Source organism: Ixodes scapularis, unplaced genomic scaffold (assembly GCF_016920785.2).
Source record: "Ixodes scapularis isolate PalLabHiFi unplaced genomic scaffold, ASM1692078v2 PGA_scaffold0__279_contigs__length_252992795, whole genome shotgun sequence".
Classification (NCBI taxonomy): domain Eukaryota; kingdom Metazoa; phylum Arthropoda; class Arachnida; order Ixodida; family Ixodidae; genus Ixodes; species Ixodes scapularis.
Window position 1 is genome coordinate 53,883,343 of NW_024609835.1, and position 17,902 is coordinate 53,901,244.

General features: G+C 42.7%; 2 protein-coding genes across 2 annotated transcripts; one reads left to right on the top strand and one right to left on the bottom strand.

The window, feature by feature from the left end:
* The first annotated feature begins 1,051 nt into the window (after positions 1–1,051).
* Positions 1,052–2,578, top strand: LOC8033142 (acetylcholinesterase-1). The gene has a single exon (XM_002402699.5). The coding sequence runs from the start codon at positions 1,052–1,054 to the stop codon at positions 2,576–2,578; it is 1,527 nt and encodes a 508-aa protein (XP_002402743.4).
* A 6,046-nt stretch (positions 2,579–8,624) lies between these two features.
* On the bottom strand, positions 8,625–17,375 carry LOC8033141 (acetylcholinesterase-1-like). Its single transcript, XM_002402698.4, has 2 exons — positions 15,661–17,375; positions 8,625–8,772 (listed from the first exon to the last, which is right to left on the bottom strand). Exons 1-2 carry the CDS (start codon positions 17,373–17,375, stop codon positions 8,625–8,627), a joined length of 1,863 nt encoding a protein of 620 aa, XP_002402742.4.
* Between the last annotated feature and the right edge of the window lie 527 nt (positions 17,376–17,902).

Here is a 17,902-nt window from a genome sequence, read left to right on the forward strand (position 1 = left end):
CGCAATTCAAGATCACTAAGATCCCAAAGTGCTACAGGCACCGTCGGAAGCAGCAGAACACATGCAAACTTCTCAATATATCATGCTCCTCGCACACACTATATCTAAATAAAGTTAAACTTGTCTTAATAATTTTGAAAAAAAACACAAAAAGACTAGGAAAGCACATCAGTGTGTCGCGGGTGCAACGCATCTTAAACTACCCAAAGCTCCCCGTAACCAGACATAAGAAATCATGACGCGCGCATAATGCAGGCACGGCATATTCTGTGTTCCTCGAATTTGTCAAAATGATAAAGATAAGTTTTTGTTTTTTTTTGCTTTCTTTTTTATTTTTATTTTCTCTCTCTCTCATTCTTTTCTCTCTCTGCCTCTCTCTCTCTCTCTCTTGAAATGCAAAAATGTATATAATGTTTAATAAGTAAGCCCATCATACACGCATATGTTATTATTTTCTGCTAATATTTCTAATATGTAATTGGCACAGTGTTTTCTTTCGTGATGTCCTCCATACATCTGGATTTCCCGGATATTTATTTGGTAGCCAGATCTTAATCAATTCGTTTTCCCTCCGGCAGAGTTACAAGGAAACACAGTCGTGAGTGAGCTTGCCGAGGAAAAACATACCACAAAGCAATAAGCCGCGAACCAAGAGCGAACCAAGGTAATCCGTTCAAACGAAATACAAACAGTAAAAAGCCTCGTCCTTGACACGATGGAAGAAAGAAAGACTGTTCGCATCTGATGCAGACCCTTCTCTTCCTCGTCGGTATGCTGTTTGTGCGGCACACGGCACGTGTCGGATATTTTCCTCTATAGTTAGATTGGTTTCGTTCTTTCCTTTGAATTTGCCGGATACACGTTCTAAACGATAAAAAGCTACTTTTGCATCGTCTGAGCCCGACTTGCTCCATGAAAACCGAGCTCGAAGAGTGTTCATACCACGCAGTCTCGAAAGAGCAACATGCACTTTATTCGCTCGGGTGTGGATATCATGGCTTGTAGGCATTCCGTCCCAACCGCCATTCTTCTCTCATCGGTGCTTGCGCCGATGTTTTTTAGCCTAGTTTTGTCTGAGGAACCCGTTGTCTCAACGAGCGCTGGTGTTGTGTCCGGTCAACGTATTTTAATCTCCGGGAAGAAAGTCGACGCATTTTATGGGGTTCCGTACGCAAAACCACCCGTTGGAGAACTTCGGTTCATGAAGCCGCAACCGGCCGAGCCGTGGAACGGGACCTACAAGGCTACCACCAAACCCACTGCCTGTAAGCAACTGGACCTTCGTTTTCTCAAAGGTGTCACGCTCGACAACTCGGGCTCTACCGAGGACTGTCTTTACCTGAATGTGTGGAGGCCAGCGAACATTTGTCGTAAGGAAGCCAAGTGTGACAGGAAACTTCCTGTTGTTGTCTTCATCTACGGAGGCGGCTTCCAGTGGGGCGATTCTGCGCTCCTAGTGTACGACGCGGCAAATTTTGTGGCTTTGTCGGATGTTGTGTTCGTGAGCTTCAATCATCGACTCAGCTTGTTAGGCTTCCTTTCCGTTGGTACGCCAGACTTGCCCGGAAACGTCGGATTTTGGGACCAGCTTCTTGCGCTAAAATGGGTCCAGAAGAACATTGCTAATTTCGGCGGAAATCCAAATGATGTCACCCTTGGCGGCCACAGCGCAGGCGCCATCTCTGCTGGACTCCACGCTGCCTCGCCCTTCAGTAAGGGTCTCTTTCATCGCATAATTATGCAAAGTGCCTCCCCTTTAAGTTTAATACTTGGCCTCACTTACAAAGGGGCAGGAAGGTTTCTTGACATTGCGGGAAAACTGGACTGCTTCAACGCAGAAAATGACTGGACAAAAGAAGTAACAAACATTATTGAGTGCATGAAGAAACTTAACTCTTCAATAATTTTCCAAAAGCTAGAAGAGCAAGATCCTGTCAATCAGCTCTTTTCTCCTGTGTTCGGAGACGAATTTTTGCCCGTAGACCCTCTATCTGAATCTGCCTGGAAACAATTTCACGTAAAAGAAATTTTCGCGGGGACAACGACAAATGAAGGTACGCTCTTCGTGGACAACATACGTTACGCTGCGCCGCAGTTAGAAACTATACTCACATTCGATTATCGACTTGGGGTTGCCTTTGCACTTTCACTAATATTTAAAATGCCATTAAAGGCTGGACACACCGTAGTAAGAGAGTACTTTGGAGCAGATGAGATTGAACATGATCCTCCCAGTATAGTTCGGATATTTTCTGAAATTGTGGGGGACGTGTTAATAAACTGCCCCGTTGATCTTTTTGAAGAAGTAACGACACGACAAGGAATTCCGACGTACAGATACGTTTTTGACCATCGTCCGTCGTACAGCTTGTGGCCTGAGTCTTTTGGGGTGACACACTCTGACGAAATCCCCTTTGCTTTGGGATCACTGCCTTTCATTGCGGACACAACTCGACACACGGCTCCTCTGGGACCCTTTGGAAGCAAAATCCTCTCAGCGTTAAGATACACGAAAGACGAACAAACCTTCATGGAGCAGATTGTAGGGGTCTGGTCGTCCTTCATCAAAACAGGGTAGGTACGCAGCGCATGCTTGTTATTTACTTACTGGCGCAGAATATACTTCAAAATTATTGAGATTATTTCACACAGACTTTTAGATGTCTAAAGAGTGTGTTTTATATCAACCTAATATTGTATATTCCGCGTTTTTTCCTGTGTGAATTATTTTGTTTACCTCTAAAGTGAGTGTTTAGCTCACAAACCATATATATAATTTGGACCTATTGGCTTTTTACTTTCCCAAAGAAAACATGCGCATCTTGTAACAAAATTAGGTCTGGAGTTATTGCCTGTTGCGCTTTCCCCCAAGCGAGGTTCTCCATTTATGTGTTCGTCAACTCTAAAAAATAAAATGAGAACTCTAAACTCAGCGACTCTGATGGATCTCGTTCTGAGCTCCTCGTGAGAAATTGCCATGGTTGGTGCAGTAGCATTCTGTTTTACACATGGTTATAAGCGATTACAAACGCAGTGGCGTCACACGTCGGTGAGGGAAAAAAAGAGGGGGGAGGCTAAGAAGGGGAGGGACGGTTTTTGTTTGTTTCTTCCGTATAAATAACTAAAATGAAGAAATTACTCAATAAATAAAATGACTAAATGGGCGCAAAGGAGGGATGGGTGGTTGATACCGCCTGTCTTGTTGCCACTAAAAGAAACTTGTTTCGTTTTACCTATTTCTTGTTCTATGGATGAGAGCTAGGATGAATAATATTCTAAACAGTCTTCCTTTGTTTTTTGTTGATAATATATTACAGAAAAATGGAAGTCCCTCTGAGCGACGACCCCTGGCCAAAGTATACCTACAAGAACCCGGAGTTCATCAATATGCAACCTGGCAATTTTACGAAGGGCCGGACACAGAGACGATGCGAACTTTTCAGGCCATTCCTCTTGAAAAAATAAAAAAAAATTACAGGCTTGAATTTTGGAAATGTATTTGCAGGTGCTTGGACTCTACTCACTAGATTTCTATTTTAACGGTGCGTAAGATATATTGTGTATGTGCGCGCATTTATGACGTGTTGTCTCCAAAATATTTTACAGGGTCGCTATTTCGTTCAAAGCCTATAATTTCTGTTTTGTGTCATTTCACTTAGAACTGTGTATGTTGAAGTTGGTCCCATCAAGGGCATCGTCTTAGTTTAGCTTCACTCAGTTAAAGGTTTTCATTACAATTGCAATTGATGTTTGCAGGTGGCTCTAAGCACAGGGCATGCTTCATTGTAAATTAGATACATGGCAATTGTCATTTGAAACACCGAATGGCACTCAACTCAGGTCTCTGTTATAGACCTGAGTTGAGTGCCATTCCTAGCGTACGCCTGTTTAGGCTAGGCGTACGCTCGGTTAAGATTTCGCAGCTAATCATGAGGCAAAATTCTACGATATCGTTCCTATGTTCCTGCAATAATAATATCTAGTAACGGACTCCTAAATCCACAAGTGAGAGTTTCATCTGTGATTGGTAACATACAAGAACAATGTTATTGAAGGGACTAAAGAGCTTGAGGGTCCTTACTTTCCCTTTTAACTTGAATCAAGTCAGGTCCCACAGAAGGAAGCATTGAAGAAACGTTCATGTCCTGCTCACTTAGAAGTGTTGCAATCCTCAACGGCCCAGAAAACTGGCAAACATGGTATCCCAAATTACAATCTCGATTTCATAAATTACATATATAATCTTTATCATTAAATTCAGAACAGCATCCTTTTCAACTGTTCATCAAAAAGAAAGCAGTCAACCGAAGTAGTCTGTGATATACTAAGCGCGACTGTATAATCACTACTAGTTATACAACAGCTCGACTGGACCACAGCAAATTACAAATCTAGAGTCGCGCATCGAACGCTAAATGCGCGACAGAACTAATATCAGTATTGTTATTGGGACGAAATGTGCTCATCCCGGACAAGAACTTTGGTGATACAATTTTTTTCTTCAATTATTTGTTTAAGCAAAACGCAGCAATGCGGCAAAGTTATTTTTGCACTAATGGTGACGTTCAGGGCGCTTTTTATATCCAGAATTTGCATGTTTATGCATCAGATATTTGTATAGTTTCTTTACCCTCCGTGGTAAGGCCTAAGTTTGGCTGTTTGAAAGGAACAAAAAATACATCTCAAACTTTGATTTGCTGATAACTGGTCAAGGTCCTGATGAACGCGGCCCTTTTTGAACCAGCAGTAGGTGGGACACCTGGTTAAGTGACCTTTTGGCGTTGAACGCCGTTAAGTCAGGAGATTTGTCAAATTTGAAACGATTGTTTTAAAGGATCAGATTTATTTAAAATCTATCGAGCAATTAAGTTCGGTTTGACAAGGCGAATTCTCGCAACTCTAAAAGGACCATGACCGCAGTCACTGAGCACGATCTCAAAGTCGAACGTCAAAGTTTCCTGCTTACCTCTGGCGCAGGGTTCACGTGCAATAATTCGGTGGCATGCACTAAACCAAACTGTCTTTTTATAACCGCAATTCGCTTTGAATATAGTAGCCGTCCGAGGCGCCCCCCGTTCATATCCTTGGGACTCTACGTTTCTTGACGTGCCCCGCATCACTCCATGTTCCAAGCAGTTCAAATTCACTAACCTCATGACATCGCTGGATTTATCACTTCGTCTCAATTGGTGTCTTCGAATCGGTGCCGATATGCATGATTAATAAGAGATGAAACCAGACGAATGAAGGATGGAAGAGTGTAATATTTAGCTTACGCGTGCTTTTTGTTTCTGAATGATTGTAAGTTTGTCTGTTGCAACTATCGTGATTTGGCACGACGATCGTACTTGCCTGAGGAATCGTTTTCTACTTAGGGCATTAAACAATGCTGATTGTACCCCGAATAACGAAGTCACCACTTAATGTGGATACCACGATTTTTAAATTTGTTTATCTATTTCTAGGTATTTTGCTTCTTTTCTATCTTTGCCATTTTATATATCCGAACTCTTTTTAACTATTGTAGAAAATAGAGAAGAACCACTTATGCTAGACAAAATATTCAGCGACCGCTTTTGGCCGGTTTTCGTTGGATGTGTGTCAGCAGGCCAAAACGCTGTTTTGGCCTGCTTTTTTAAACCTGCACGGTTTAAGAAAGTTCCAGTAAATTACATTCATTGGAATAGCTAGTTCGCAGAATATGGTTGATCCCTAGAGACATACTTATCAGCAGATCACGCGCGAATCGTCTATGGATATCCGCAATCAACTGGCGGATGTGGATAAAGATTAATCAGATTTGGCGGATGGGGAATCGGCCGCAGATGCCAGGCGCTGCGGATGCGGATCATATCCGGATATCCGCTGGTCCAGATCTAAATTTTTGATGAAGCGACCCGCAAACGTATGCGACCGCAAAGTGTATGGACGTTCCCACAGTCACAGTCCACACGTGCTAAATCACAGTCCGGCCAGCGCTCGCTCGCAACTGCGGCCAGCCTGAAAGTGTGCGTGCATAACACACAAACACTGCAATGAACGCGCCCTCATGCGCTTTTGCGCAAAGGTGCATAAAGTTAATAAATTAGTGATATAAATGAATGACCGCAAAGTTCACCATCGAATGTTTTGCGGGAGCAAATTACTCTCCTAGAAAAACGGTGTCAATAAGGCAGAATATTGTTCCTTGCGCAAAGAAAGACCCGATTCTCACCAAAGATGGCTTTAGAGCGTTATATATCGAAAATAAAAAGCTGTCCCTAGAAAACAAAATGCAGAAGCATCAATTGTCTTGGTAAAGCGTGTTCTTGTTCGGCAGGAAAAGAGCGGAAAACGTTCTTCGGGCAAAGAAAACCCAAAACGTACAAGCGACATCCCGGCGACAAAACCAAGTGCGATAAACGCGCGCATGTTCGGTTTATTTTTAACAACACGACACTTGCCCAGTACAAGAACTCCCAGTACAGGCTACAGCTGACGCTCTAATATAAACTTCCTCTTCATTCTGCAGAGCAACGTTTGGATTGATCCTAGAGACTCAGATACTAACGTGCGCGACCTAAAAATATCCGATCATATTGTGCAGCAGCCCAAAAATAGTTTCGTGGCTTAGTTATTAGTACAAATAATGTAACTCAGATATCACTCATTTGAACTAAAATGTGATCACGCAAACAAACAAAAAAAAATGGGCATCCAAGTAGGCGGGCCGTTATTGAAACCGGACATAAGCTAACAGTTCAAGTTGTGATCTTATTTAAGGAAACCCCGCCACGTTGCCTTCAAAATTTGTCTGCCGCTAAATTATTCGTTCGTACTATTCGTGCTTTATCGAAGCTTACTCTAGATTGCGTATAAATTATCACCATGTGTTCTACGCCCCCCTCCCACCTTGTTTTTATCGTGTCCGTGTGCGACCGTACAGCAGTGGAGAGTGAATGAATGAGTGATAATATCAAGTGCCTCATCGAATGTTATTGTGGGGGCAAACTACTCTCTTAGATAAGAGGTGCCCATTTGGGAAAGATTGTTCTTTACGTCATTAAATATTCTAATCTCATCAAAGGTTGCATTAGAACGTTTTATCTCGCCAAAAATACTGTTCCTAGATACAGAAAAGAACGCAGAATTATCAGTCGTCCCGGGAAGGGTGTTCTTGTTTGGCAGGAAAAGAGCGGAAAACGTTATTTGGGCAAAGAAAGCCCAAAACGCGCAAGCCATAAGGAACTAAAAGGAGCCTGCAAGTGAGTTCTTCGCCTACAAGTATATATAGAGGAGACGGAATTCAATCCTTTGTAGTGGTGGAACTTGCGCCAGCACCGGTTTCCGGACCTCATTCTTGTAGCGCAGTTCGTGCATACCATCCCAGCATCAAGCGCACCAACGGAGAAAGACTTCTTATTAGCGGGTATTATTTAACAGAGGCGAACCAGTCTGAATCCGTCCGAGTTAACGGTATTCTGTTTCCTCCACACAACCTCGACAAGTGAAACGTTTTGTCTGTGTCCGTTTTATTTTTCATGACAGTTGGCACTGAGTTGCCTTTAAGTGTATGGTTCCGAGCATGCAGTTGAGAGTTTGTGCCAAAACAAGAGGTGTTGCCGTTTTTTTTTAAATATTGTGATATTTTTCCAGTGGTGTACTTGCGCCTTACCAGATATACACGAGTATTGTGCTGTGGCGAGTAAGCACCTCTCCTTTCCCACTTTTTTATTGTTTAGCCTAAATAATATGACACAATGTTATTAGTCGGTCATTTGTCTATTCTTATGCTCACAAAATATGCGTCTGTGTGAACTGGGACTCCCAAAGCAGAAAATAATATACATATAAATTGCCCTTTGAGCGCATCTATATATTGGACAGAGTATCAGAGCCACAGACTCCTAAAACGATCGTATAACTGCAATCATTTTTCGAGCAATGCGAAGTGTCTCTGGAAGAATGATCACTTATATTATAAATACGATGAAACAGAACACGGTAAAATTAATTGTACCGTATTTTTGCACAGAGGGTTATTTCTAGGGAGGTGGGCAGACGGTTTGTAGAATAACATCCAGGTTCGTTTTTCTATGCTTGCTTTTATTTTTTTTTAATGAATGCGCGGGTTGAAAGTCGGACGCGGTTCGGATACGAAGTCTGCGGATGATGATCGGATGCGAATGATCAAACTCTTATCTGCGCAGGGCTCTACCCATGTCCATATGCATCTTGCAACACTGGCAGTGCGTTTTACTCGAAGGCTCAACATTAAAATGATCTACTTTATTAAAGGTTATCATCCGTCGTTTGTTAAAGTTTATTTCAAACAAATCTTAGAGTACGACAGTCTAAGGCAGCGTGTTCCTTTTCTAAGTTCCTGTTTGAACCCCGCCTTGTTTCTCCAAGACGCCAGCTGCAAACTATACCTGGGTAGGATGAACGTCACTGAAGCAAAAGTATACTCTTTACCCACTTTTCGGCAGCCTTGTTTTGAGCTTCTTATAACGAAGCTTCGGGGTGAAAAACAACAGCTGTAAAACAAAACTATAAGTTGCAGCATGAGTGTTGACTGCGAGCTGTCGATTGAACTATAGTGACGCGTGGCACTTGAAATTGCCCCTCTGTGGAGGCACCGGAGTTCACGGCTTCAGGTAGGTTTTCCAGAAGTTGCAGTTCTTTTCGTTTGGTCCACGTCCATAAGTGTACCGTTTCGGATTGAGTTCCATGAACACCTGATTCTTGGCGCTGTACTCGGGCCACGGTTTCCCAGCAACATCAGGTACTTTCCTGGAACACATAACAAATGGCATAAAAGATATTCTAGGCACTTACAGCTTAACAAATGCAGGGCGGGGCGAGGTATACGCATTGTCATATTATCGCTCTTCTGCGTGTTTATAATCGGCCCCACCGTGCGTTTCTTCAATTGTCAGTGACTAAACAACGCTTGCACGGTCGACTTTGTGCGTGTATCTTGCGTCGTGTAGAAAAGGCACCGCGATGTGCGTGAATTGCCAGCTCGACTAGCATAGCCAGTTTTGTGAATTTGAGGTCTTACCGCCGAATTCAGAAACCTCACTCAAACTACACTCAAACTGAAGGGCCCCTCCACTTCCTCGAGGAAGGCGCGAGGGGCCCTTCAATTTGAGCGTAGTTTGAGTGAGGTTTCTTAATTCGGTGGTTAGATTTCAATGTATGTTTCTACGAATTCACAATAGAGGAATGAATATCATAACAGTTTTATTGTAACTCAATCTTGCGCTGAGAACTACCACCGACGGTTATTACACCCATCCACAAGCCAAGTAATTCACTACCAACTTTAATCATTTTTGAGCTTATACTCTTATATATCAATTAAATATGCAGGCTGTGGCTAGAATGAAGATGTTCCTTTGAAGAGAAAGCATGACAGAACTAATATTTTCTTTTGCGATAACTTTTGCGGCCATGGCCTCTATAGGGGCCTGAGTGGGACGGCAAAGCTGCCTCCTGAAGTTACAAAAAATAATCAATCGACTTTCCCAAATATGCATCTGAGCTGACACTTGTTAGTTAGCGATTTGTAACTTGTTGTCGAAATAATTAATCGTATTTGAGAACGTGTAATTCTGCTCCGCACAATTTAGTGGCGAAGTTAATCTGTTCTAAGATCTCTAGTCTGAACAGTGTCCCATTGAACCAAAACCAAAAAGGAAAAACAATCCCCGAAGTCTCTGCCTCGTATGAGACGCCATTGATTCTGCGAGCAGGTGTCCAGAAATACCGCCCTGCTACGAGACGGACTCGCGAGCACTCCCCTACCGGCTCCCACGGCGGCCATTGAAGTTCCTTGAGAATGTCCATATTAATGTCCATATTAAATTGAGTTACTCGGGCCTTAGGCACAATAAACTGGACACTAAAAAAGGCGTACCACACAATTGTTTTCTAAGATTAACTGCGATGGCATATTTCCACGACTTGCTACATACATTTTAGAAGTGCCTCCATGCACAAAGGAATGTTTAGAATGTAAATAAGTGAGTTTTGTCCAACTCTTTTCTGAAACATCACTGCATGTGTCGCTGTTGTCCGCAGAATCAGATGGCGTTGTCCCGTAAGAGTAATTTTTCTCATTTCAACTGCTATATTTAAAACAGTTTCCGGAGAGTGAAAGACTTGTCAAACTGTGCAGCTGCATATAAAAACTTTTTTCGCACCGTCGTAGGGGTTGCATACGATACACGGAAGTTGTGCCCTTCACAGCCTAAGAATTAAGTTGTTCCAAATAGTGGCTCAGGAACTCAAGTTGTAGAAACGTTGAGTAGCTTGAACGTAGGTCTTTATTTGCGTACTTTTTTAACCCCCCCCCCTCCCCCTCCCCCAGTCTTTATGAATTTCTATCTTCAGTGTCCTATTTGATATTACAGAAAACTCTCAGTCGTGTTTTAAGTTGGTTTACATTATACAAGCTCTGGTTGGAAGGTGTGGCAACATGCTACATTCTCACATGCTGTCTGCGCATGTTATATTGTACTTGCTAGCCTTGTAAAAGCACGGCACTGGCATCTCGAGATAACATTCGACGATGCGGTAACGCTACATCAAGTGGTCGAAAACGCGGCTAAATCTAACGCTCCACGTGCCACGCTCATTATCCCAAGTTTCGTTGACTTAATGTACAAGGAGCTGCCGTGGTTTTCCTGGGTCTTCAAAAGGCGTGTTTCTTTTTTTTTCTTTTTTATCGTGGGGCGTGAAGAGCATGTTGAGGAATTCTAGCAGTTAATATTATTAAGGGCGTCGCCTTTCTCATCCAATTCGTTTGAAGCATGAGATCCCAAATATCGCTAATTCCCTTCATTTAACATAAAGAAAAATATAGTCTCTCCCGCATCAATTTATAAAAGGTTGAATTTAAGGAAAATTATTCGCAATTTGGTATAGCCATAGTGCCCAGAAAGCGGAGCAGAGCTGGTTTTTTTCTAGTGCATGTTAATTTTGTTCATAAGTTTTCCCAATGACTCAACACCTACCCATTGTTTAAAATGTCGCCACACTTTTCACTTTAAATGTGTTTCTCGGTAGTGATAATTCAAAGGCAATGAGTAGCGTTTGTCAATTCAATAAATTACGTATTGTGAAGCTTCGTTTGTAACAAATTATAAGTTAGTTTTGGAAAAACAAAATTAGTAAGTACAGCATCTTATGCCACAGGGCCGTCCTAACGTGACCATAGCCTGGATAAGTTTCGTAATAGACAGATAAGCAGTATCACGGCTCAATCAAGACTAGTATACATCTCACGTAACTGCTGAAAACGCAATATAAAGGGGTATTGAAACTGAGCAACTATTTTGGGCATGCCCTAAGTGCTCTAGAGATTCAGACAATTATAACAGGGAATTATACCAGTTCCGCTTCCGCAACATTGGGCGTGGTCCAAAAGATATTCGATCTCACTTAGGAGAAAACGCTCAGCTCACGTGAATTGAATCTGTCCAAGTAAGGTATGGGCCACTCCTTTTGCGGCGTCGTCTTAGGTGTGGTGGGATGCTCAATCTTTCCCTATGGTCTAATTGCATTTGTCTGAATGCCAAGAGAACAGCGACGTTGCCACTGCATCTCAAGCTATTAGGATTGCTTCCATTGAAATGAAACCAAACTCTAAACATGCATCCACCCCCCCCCCACACACACACACACACACATACCAAAAAAAAAAAAACGTTTAGTGCAATATCTACGTTTTCGGGCACATTTTGATTGACGAGCGATTCTAAGACATCCATGGATTTCGGACACTGACCAGGAACTAGAAAGGCTCTAATGAAACTGCACTGCCCTAAAAATACTTTAGCACAGGGTCTTATGAATTTCTTGTGATTAGCGCTACGCTCCAGTGTCACGAAGAACAGTGAGACACAGGCCAACATAAAACATGTAGCCAATATCAGGCAATGCATGAGCAAACACAGTATATTGAAGTCATATGTACGCATTAATTATCAAATATACTAATTAATTTTAAATACTTAGTATAATTGAGCATATTACTCGTAATTAGCGAAATTCCCTTAGCGGTGTAGCGGAAATTTTACCGGGGTCCGTGCGAATCGCAACCCGATACCCTTCCTCGGTGCCTTAGAAAGGACGTAAAGGGGAACGCAAGCGTCTGAACTACGCTTGTCTCACGGGAGCTTGCGATAGCAAGCAACACTCGGTGCTCACTGCTGGCTTCTGATTCACGAAGAGTAGCTTCCCACGTGATCTCATAACATCAAATGGCGGATCATAACTCATCATCAGATAGGATGACGGGCATATGATATCACGACTTCGCACAGCAATCAATAAATGGCGTAGCAGGAGCGACAAGGCATCGCGTGACATAGCTTACGTCACCACCCGCAGTTTGAGACGCCCCCTGCATCAGTCGGTGCGCCGCCCAAGCGGACGTCACGACGTATACATAACGTTTCTTTTTTTAGCTGAACAGATTTGTGTAAAAAAAGCCGCGAAAGCTACACTAATGCGGTTTAGGAAGTTAACTTTAATGGCCAGGAGGACATAATGTAGGGGAGTGGTCTGGTCGTCAGGATAAGGGGGAAAATTCACTGGCATTTGTTAAGTTTTTAATTAGTGAAAATACATATGATTTCAATTAGAAACATGATGAGCGTCCTCCAAAACAGCTAAATCTGTAATTTTTAGAAAGAATTTGAGCGTGTGCGAGGCGCAATAGCGTCCTAAAGTTACCACACGTGCAATAGGCGCAAAACTGGGGTTATCATAAAAGACGGAAAAACCGCGCGAGAGCGTTGTCGCACCGGTAGTATTGCTCCTGCTGCACGAGCGGTAACTTTAGCGCTACGCCGTGCATTTCACGTGCTTTAAGTCTTTCTAATATTGACTGATTTAGTGGCTTTTGATAACGTTCAGCAAGTTCCTAATTAGAACCATATGTTTTTTTTTTCAATAAATAAAGCGTTAATTAACAAACTGTAGGTAATAAGCCATCTGATCGTTATCATTAGCTTCCTATACTATGTAACCTCGCCGTATAACTAACTTGCACATATGGAATTAGCGTAGCTTTTTTTTTTTTAAACAAACCTCTTAAGCTTAAAAAAAAAAAAACTGCACAGATTGGTTGCACTGACATCACTTGGCCAGACATAACAGGAAAAAGGATTCGTGGAAGCGTGGCTTCCGGTCCCTTAAGGAGACTCTTCTCGCCACTAGAAAGAAGGGTGGACTGACGTCACGTGCAAGCAACGTACAAGGCAAAGCGAGCGCCGCATCTTAGGAAGGCGCACCCCCCTTATCAGACAGCCTGCACGGCCTGCCCCTGCCAGCGACACTTCCTAGCTTCACTTTGGTGCATAACACCACTACAAGGTAACACTACCTTGGCGAGCTCATTTTTCCTCCCTTATCTACTCCTGAATGAATTTATACTTGTCTTGATAATTCTGATGAACCCGGGGAGCATGTCGTGCGTGAAACGCTTTTGAAACCCTTCAAAGCTCCCAGGAACTAAGCATGACAAATCATGAGGTGTGCATAGTGCACTTTCGGCACATTCTGTGATCCCCTGGTTAATGATAACGATCAAGATAAGGCGGAATATTGGGATCAAGGTAAGTTTATTTTTCTTTGTGTTGCCTTCCCTGCGTGTAAATATTTTTGTTACAATCGAGCGTAACTTTTTTTGCGCAAATTTCAGCCTATAAACGCATTTTGTGTTCAAATTGTTATTGGTTATTAACATATCACTGTCAATCTAAATCTCGCAACATATCCGTCTTTAGCCAAACGGACGTGCATTGCACTGGGCGTTGTTTTCAAAAACACAGTCTGGCAACTGGTTGTGAAGTCAATGCGGGAAAGTTCAACAGATTATGCAAAGAAACAGTAAACCTAAAATCAGAAGCTGTGCTCTTGGCACTGCAATGTTTTGTGCACAACTCACGCGGAAGTAATCCCAACGGTATCACCTCCGCGTCGCGTAGTGGCGCAAAATTTGACCTTCGTATTTTTGTTTGAATTGTTCAGGCTAGTTTCATACAGGTTAGAGTTTGTTGCCACTACGTGCATTTAAAATCGACTTGATATGTCCCATGTAGTTCTGTCAAAGCGCTCTCTTCTACAGCTTTTCTGATATTCTTGCTCTACACTATAATATAAAAAAACTTCCGTGCGTCTAATTTTCCGCCAAGTACTCCTACAGCCGATCACTGCTATCTACGAGGCAGAAAATATGTTTAGACCTGAACATAAAATCTGCAATGTTGTACTGAGCACGACGTTCCCAATGTTCACGTTAGGGTATGTACCCCATCGCAGACTGCATTTCTAGGTCAATCTCGTCAATCGCCGAACCCCTTCTAGATATTGCAGTGATGAGCTTTCTGAGTGCTCTCCGAGGAAACAGGAGCACGGACATTTTTAGGGTGTTAGACAGGTTTGTATTTTAATACTGCATTCAATCTATGGACAGCAAATATTAAACCAGGATTTACAAAAATGAGTGCCAAAAATAAATAGTGAAGAAACTATTTTTCGCGGAAATACGTAAATGTGTTCCCAAACCAGACTTCTGGTTCCTTCCACTAATAACCGAACATACATTTTTCCCAACTGCCTGCAACAAATAAATGTATGTGCCCGTTAACTATGCCAATATTGTGAAGGCAACTGACTGGCTTTTATTTATAGCGTATTCAGCTGCCAGCATAAGGGAAGCAAACTGACCCCGCCCCGATTTTCAATTGTAAAAATATCCAACTCTCCTTTAAGAAGAAAAGTAAATTTTTACTGTATAAACCAAGGTTCTACAGAGTATATTAAATTCTAAATGTTGTACTGTTGACTGAAAAGAAAAAGAAACATGTTCAATAAGGTGCCTTTTTTCAGTACTAATCGCTTTTAATATACCGGCGAAATTTATGCCGTTCAAGGGGAAGCAGTGCAAGAAGTTATAAACACTAACTATTAGTACAACGTTACAACAGAATATTATGAGCATGCCTGAAACACGGACGCAATGTATTTCTCTTAAATGATCCCGTACGTTTACTTCTCCGCAGAGCACACAAAGAATCTATCACTGAGGTTGACTTGTGACTCCTGCGCTGTAGGTGTCCAAAACGTTTTCATGACCCAAAAGGGAGACTGGAACTTGGAACACTGAGGCTGTGAAGTGTCATGATTAGTGCCTAAATACAGGTTACATTTTCTTGTCTGAAGTGTTTTTTTTACCTTTTATTTGCGTTTAAACATCTCCTAAGCGCAGTAATGACATTAAGATAACTTGCAGAAAGGTAAACGGGTGAGAGTTTTAGAGTTATACGTTCGATTTTCATATCTTCTCAAAACTTTCGAACGTTTAATGGTAAAAGTATAAAAGAAAATGATGATAATTTTTGTATTGCTATTGTTGTTTTTAAAGCATTATATGTATTCATATTCTTGGCTACATTGTTTGGTGGGTATTTGGTTACTTCCTCGCGACTTCATCTTAAAGCTTGGCAATGCAAGGGAGCCTGGCCATTCGACAACCCAGCTGATAAAGACTTTATTTACCCTTTTCTCTTTAACTTCCAAATTCAAACGAGAAGACATATATCTCCCATTTTTGTCTTAAAGAAAAAAACACAGTGAATTATGACAACGAAGCTCTTCTCCACTTACCCAGTTTTTGCGAAAGTTGTCCACGTTTCCATCATCAGTTTCGAAAGATCCCTTTCCTGATCAGTGGCGATCGTAGGACTGCTGAACGGTTGGCCGAACACGAACGCCACTTCATCCCCATGGGTCGGTCCTACCCAACCAGGCCACGTGCTGAACGTTGGTCGATGTGTGAACTGATAATAGTGCACCTTGTTGCTCATTGAGGAGAACGTCTCCGCAAAGTATTTCGTGGGACAGACGATCGCATAATCGCCGACGGCCTCAGCGGCCTTCTGGAGCGCCTTTAGGTTTTCCTTCTCGCTGAGATGCCCGAGATAGTAGTTCCGAATGGGGGATACATTTCTCCGTAGAAGCATCTGAAGACAGTACGTCACGTACAGGTCAACTTCGTACTTTGTGATCTTGTGAGGCATGTCCAACGTCAGTACTCTTCCGAACAAAAAGAACACAAAGTAGCTACCTTCGTCTTGGTTTGTGCCAATCAGTAAGTCCGCTTTGTGAAACTTTTTCTGTTCCATCATCTTGTACGGGTCGTCAGGTATAATGTCGTCGCCGTAAATCGGAAAGAATGTCAGCGCGTGCACGCCGAACAGCGTGTTAGCCATAATGAGCAGTTCCTTGCCATCAACCTTCCGCAGACAGTTAACCATTTCGGGCATGTGGGATTCAATAGTCATGTCATTCGCAGCACACGACAAAGCACGGGCAAGCTTTTCTACCTTATGTGGCCCTTCTTTGGTGTTATCGGCAATGCGAAAGTACGGGCTGCCGCTTTCCATAATGACCCGCTTGAAGAGGCCTTTGCTCATTGGAGAAATCAGGTGCAGCCCAATCGAAATCGCTCCAGCACTTTGACCGAGCAGAGTGATGTCGTCCGGATTGCCGCCAAAGTTGCGGATGTTTTCTTTTACCCACTTCATGGCTAGCAACTGGTCGTGCAGTCCAGCATTGCCGGAAGAATGTGATGTTCCGCTGTTTAGAAAGCCTAGAGGTCCAACTCTGTAGTTCATGCTGACCATGACCACATCTCCTCGGGATGTGAACTCTTTTCCGTCGTACCAGTCCCAGCCACTACTCCCAAAGCTGAATGTGCCCCCGTGGATATAAACAATGGTGGTTTTAAGCACGCAAGACGACTTTCCAAGTACGCATTCTCTTGCTGGTGTCCACACGTTAAGGTAGAGGCAGTCCTCCGTGGAATTGGCTGTTGCGACCGTAACATTGTTGTTAATGTAGAAGTCAGTCTGCAGGCAAGGAAACGGTTTCTTTGTTGCATGATAGACACTCCTCCACGGTTTAACAGGAATTGGCTTCCGGAATCTAAGTTCGCCGACAGGAGGCTCTGCGAACGGGATTCCGAGGAAAGCATGAAGGCTCCGATTTTCGGCGTAAACTCTCATACCCTGCACAGGTCCATAGCTGGTTTCGACAATAGGACTTTCTTCTGTAGAAATAGGTTGCGACGTGGTTGTCAAAACTGCCTGGCTGTCATCTGGAGGAAGTACGAGCGAAAGCTGATCCTTCGCGGTCGACACAGATTGCGCAGTAGTTGGCACATAAATGTCAAGAGCACCGGTGACGTTGAGTGGCTGTCGGAGGTATATCTTCTCGTCCGTATCCTGGACCGGATCTCCGGGCTGAAAAATGTAGCATCTTGCATGTGCTTCTCGAAGGGCATACCCGGAGATGAGCAATATCAGGAGCTTAGTCTGCATGGCTGGTTTCTTCTTGATAACTGAAAGAAAAGCGATAAAACATTGGGGCCCTAAAAATTAATTCAATATAGGACAGCCGCTGACGTTGCTCGTTCGCGCCAGTCAATTGCGAAAATGAATACAGAGACCATAGTGTTTAGCCAATCATGTACAAATATTTTTCATGTTATAGTCAAATGTGCGCCAAAGTGTGAGAAGTGGTTTTACACATTTGAGGCCAACAACAAGGTAAACAACGAAATGCCAGAACGTCCAGGTTTCATTACGAAAAGTCCATCTCCTCTCTAAAATCTTCATATCATCGTTAATGTTTTTATACGTCTTTAATGTATTTATAACTATTATAAATAATTTATCTAGAACACTTCGAGCTGAATGGTGACTCTTTATGACGAGAAGACATCTTTAGCACTAATCATATTTACTACTCATGCACTGCAATGTTAATATGTACTGCGGCCCATGAGTCGCGAACTCGACATCCCGTTAAGTTAGAGCAATCAGATCTTCCCTAAAAAACATTTGAG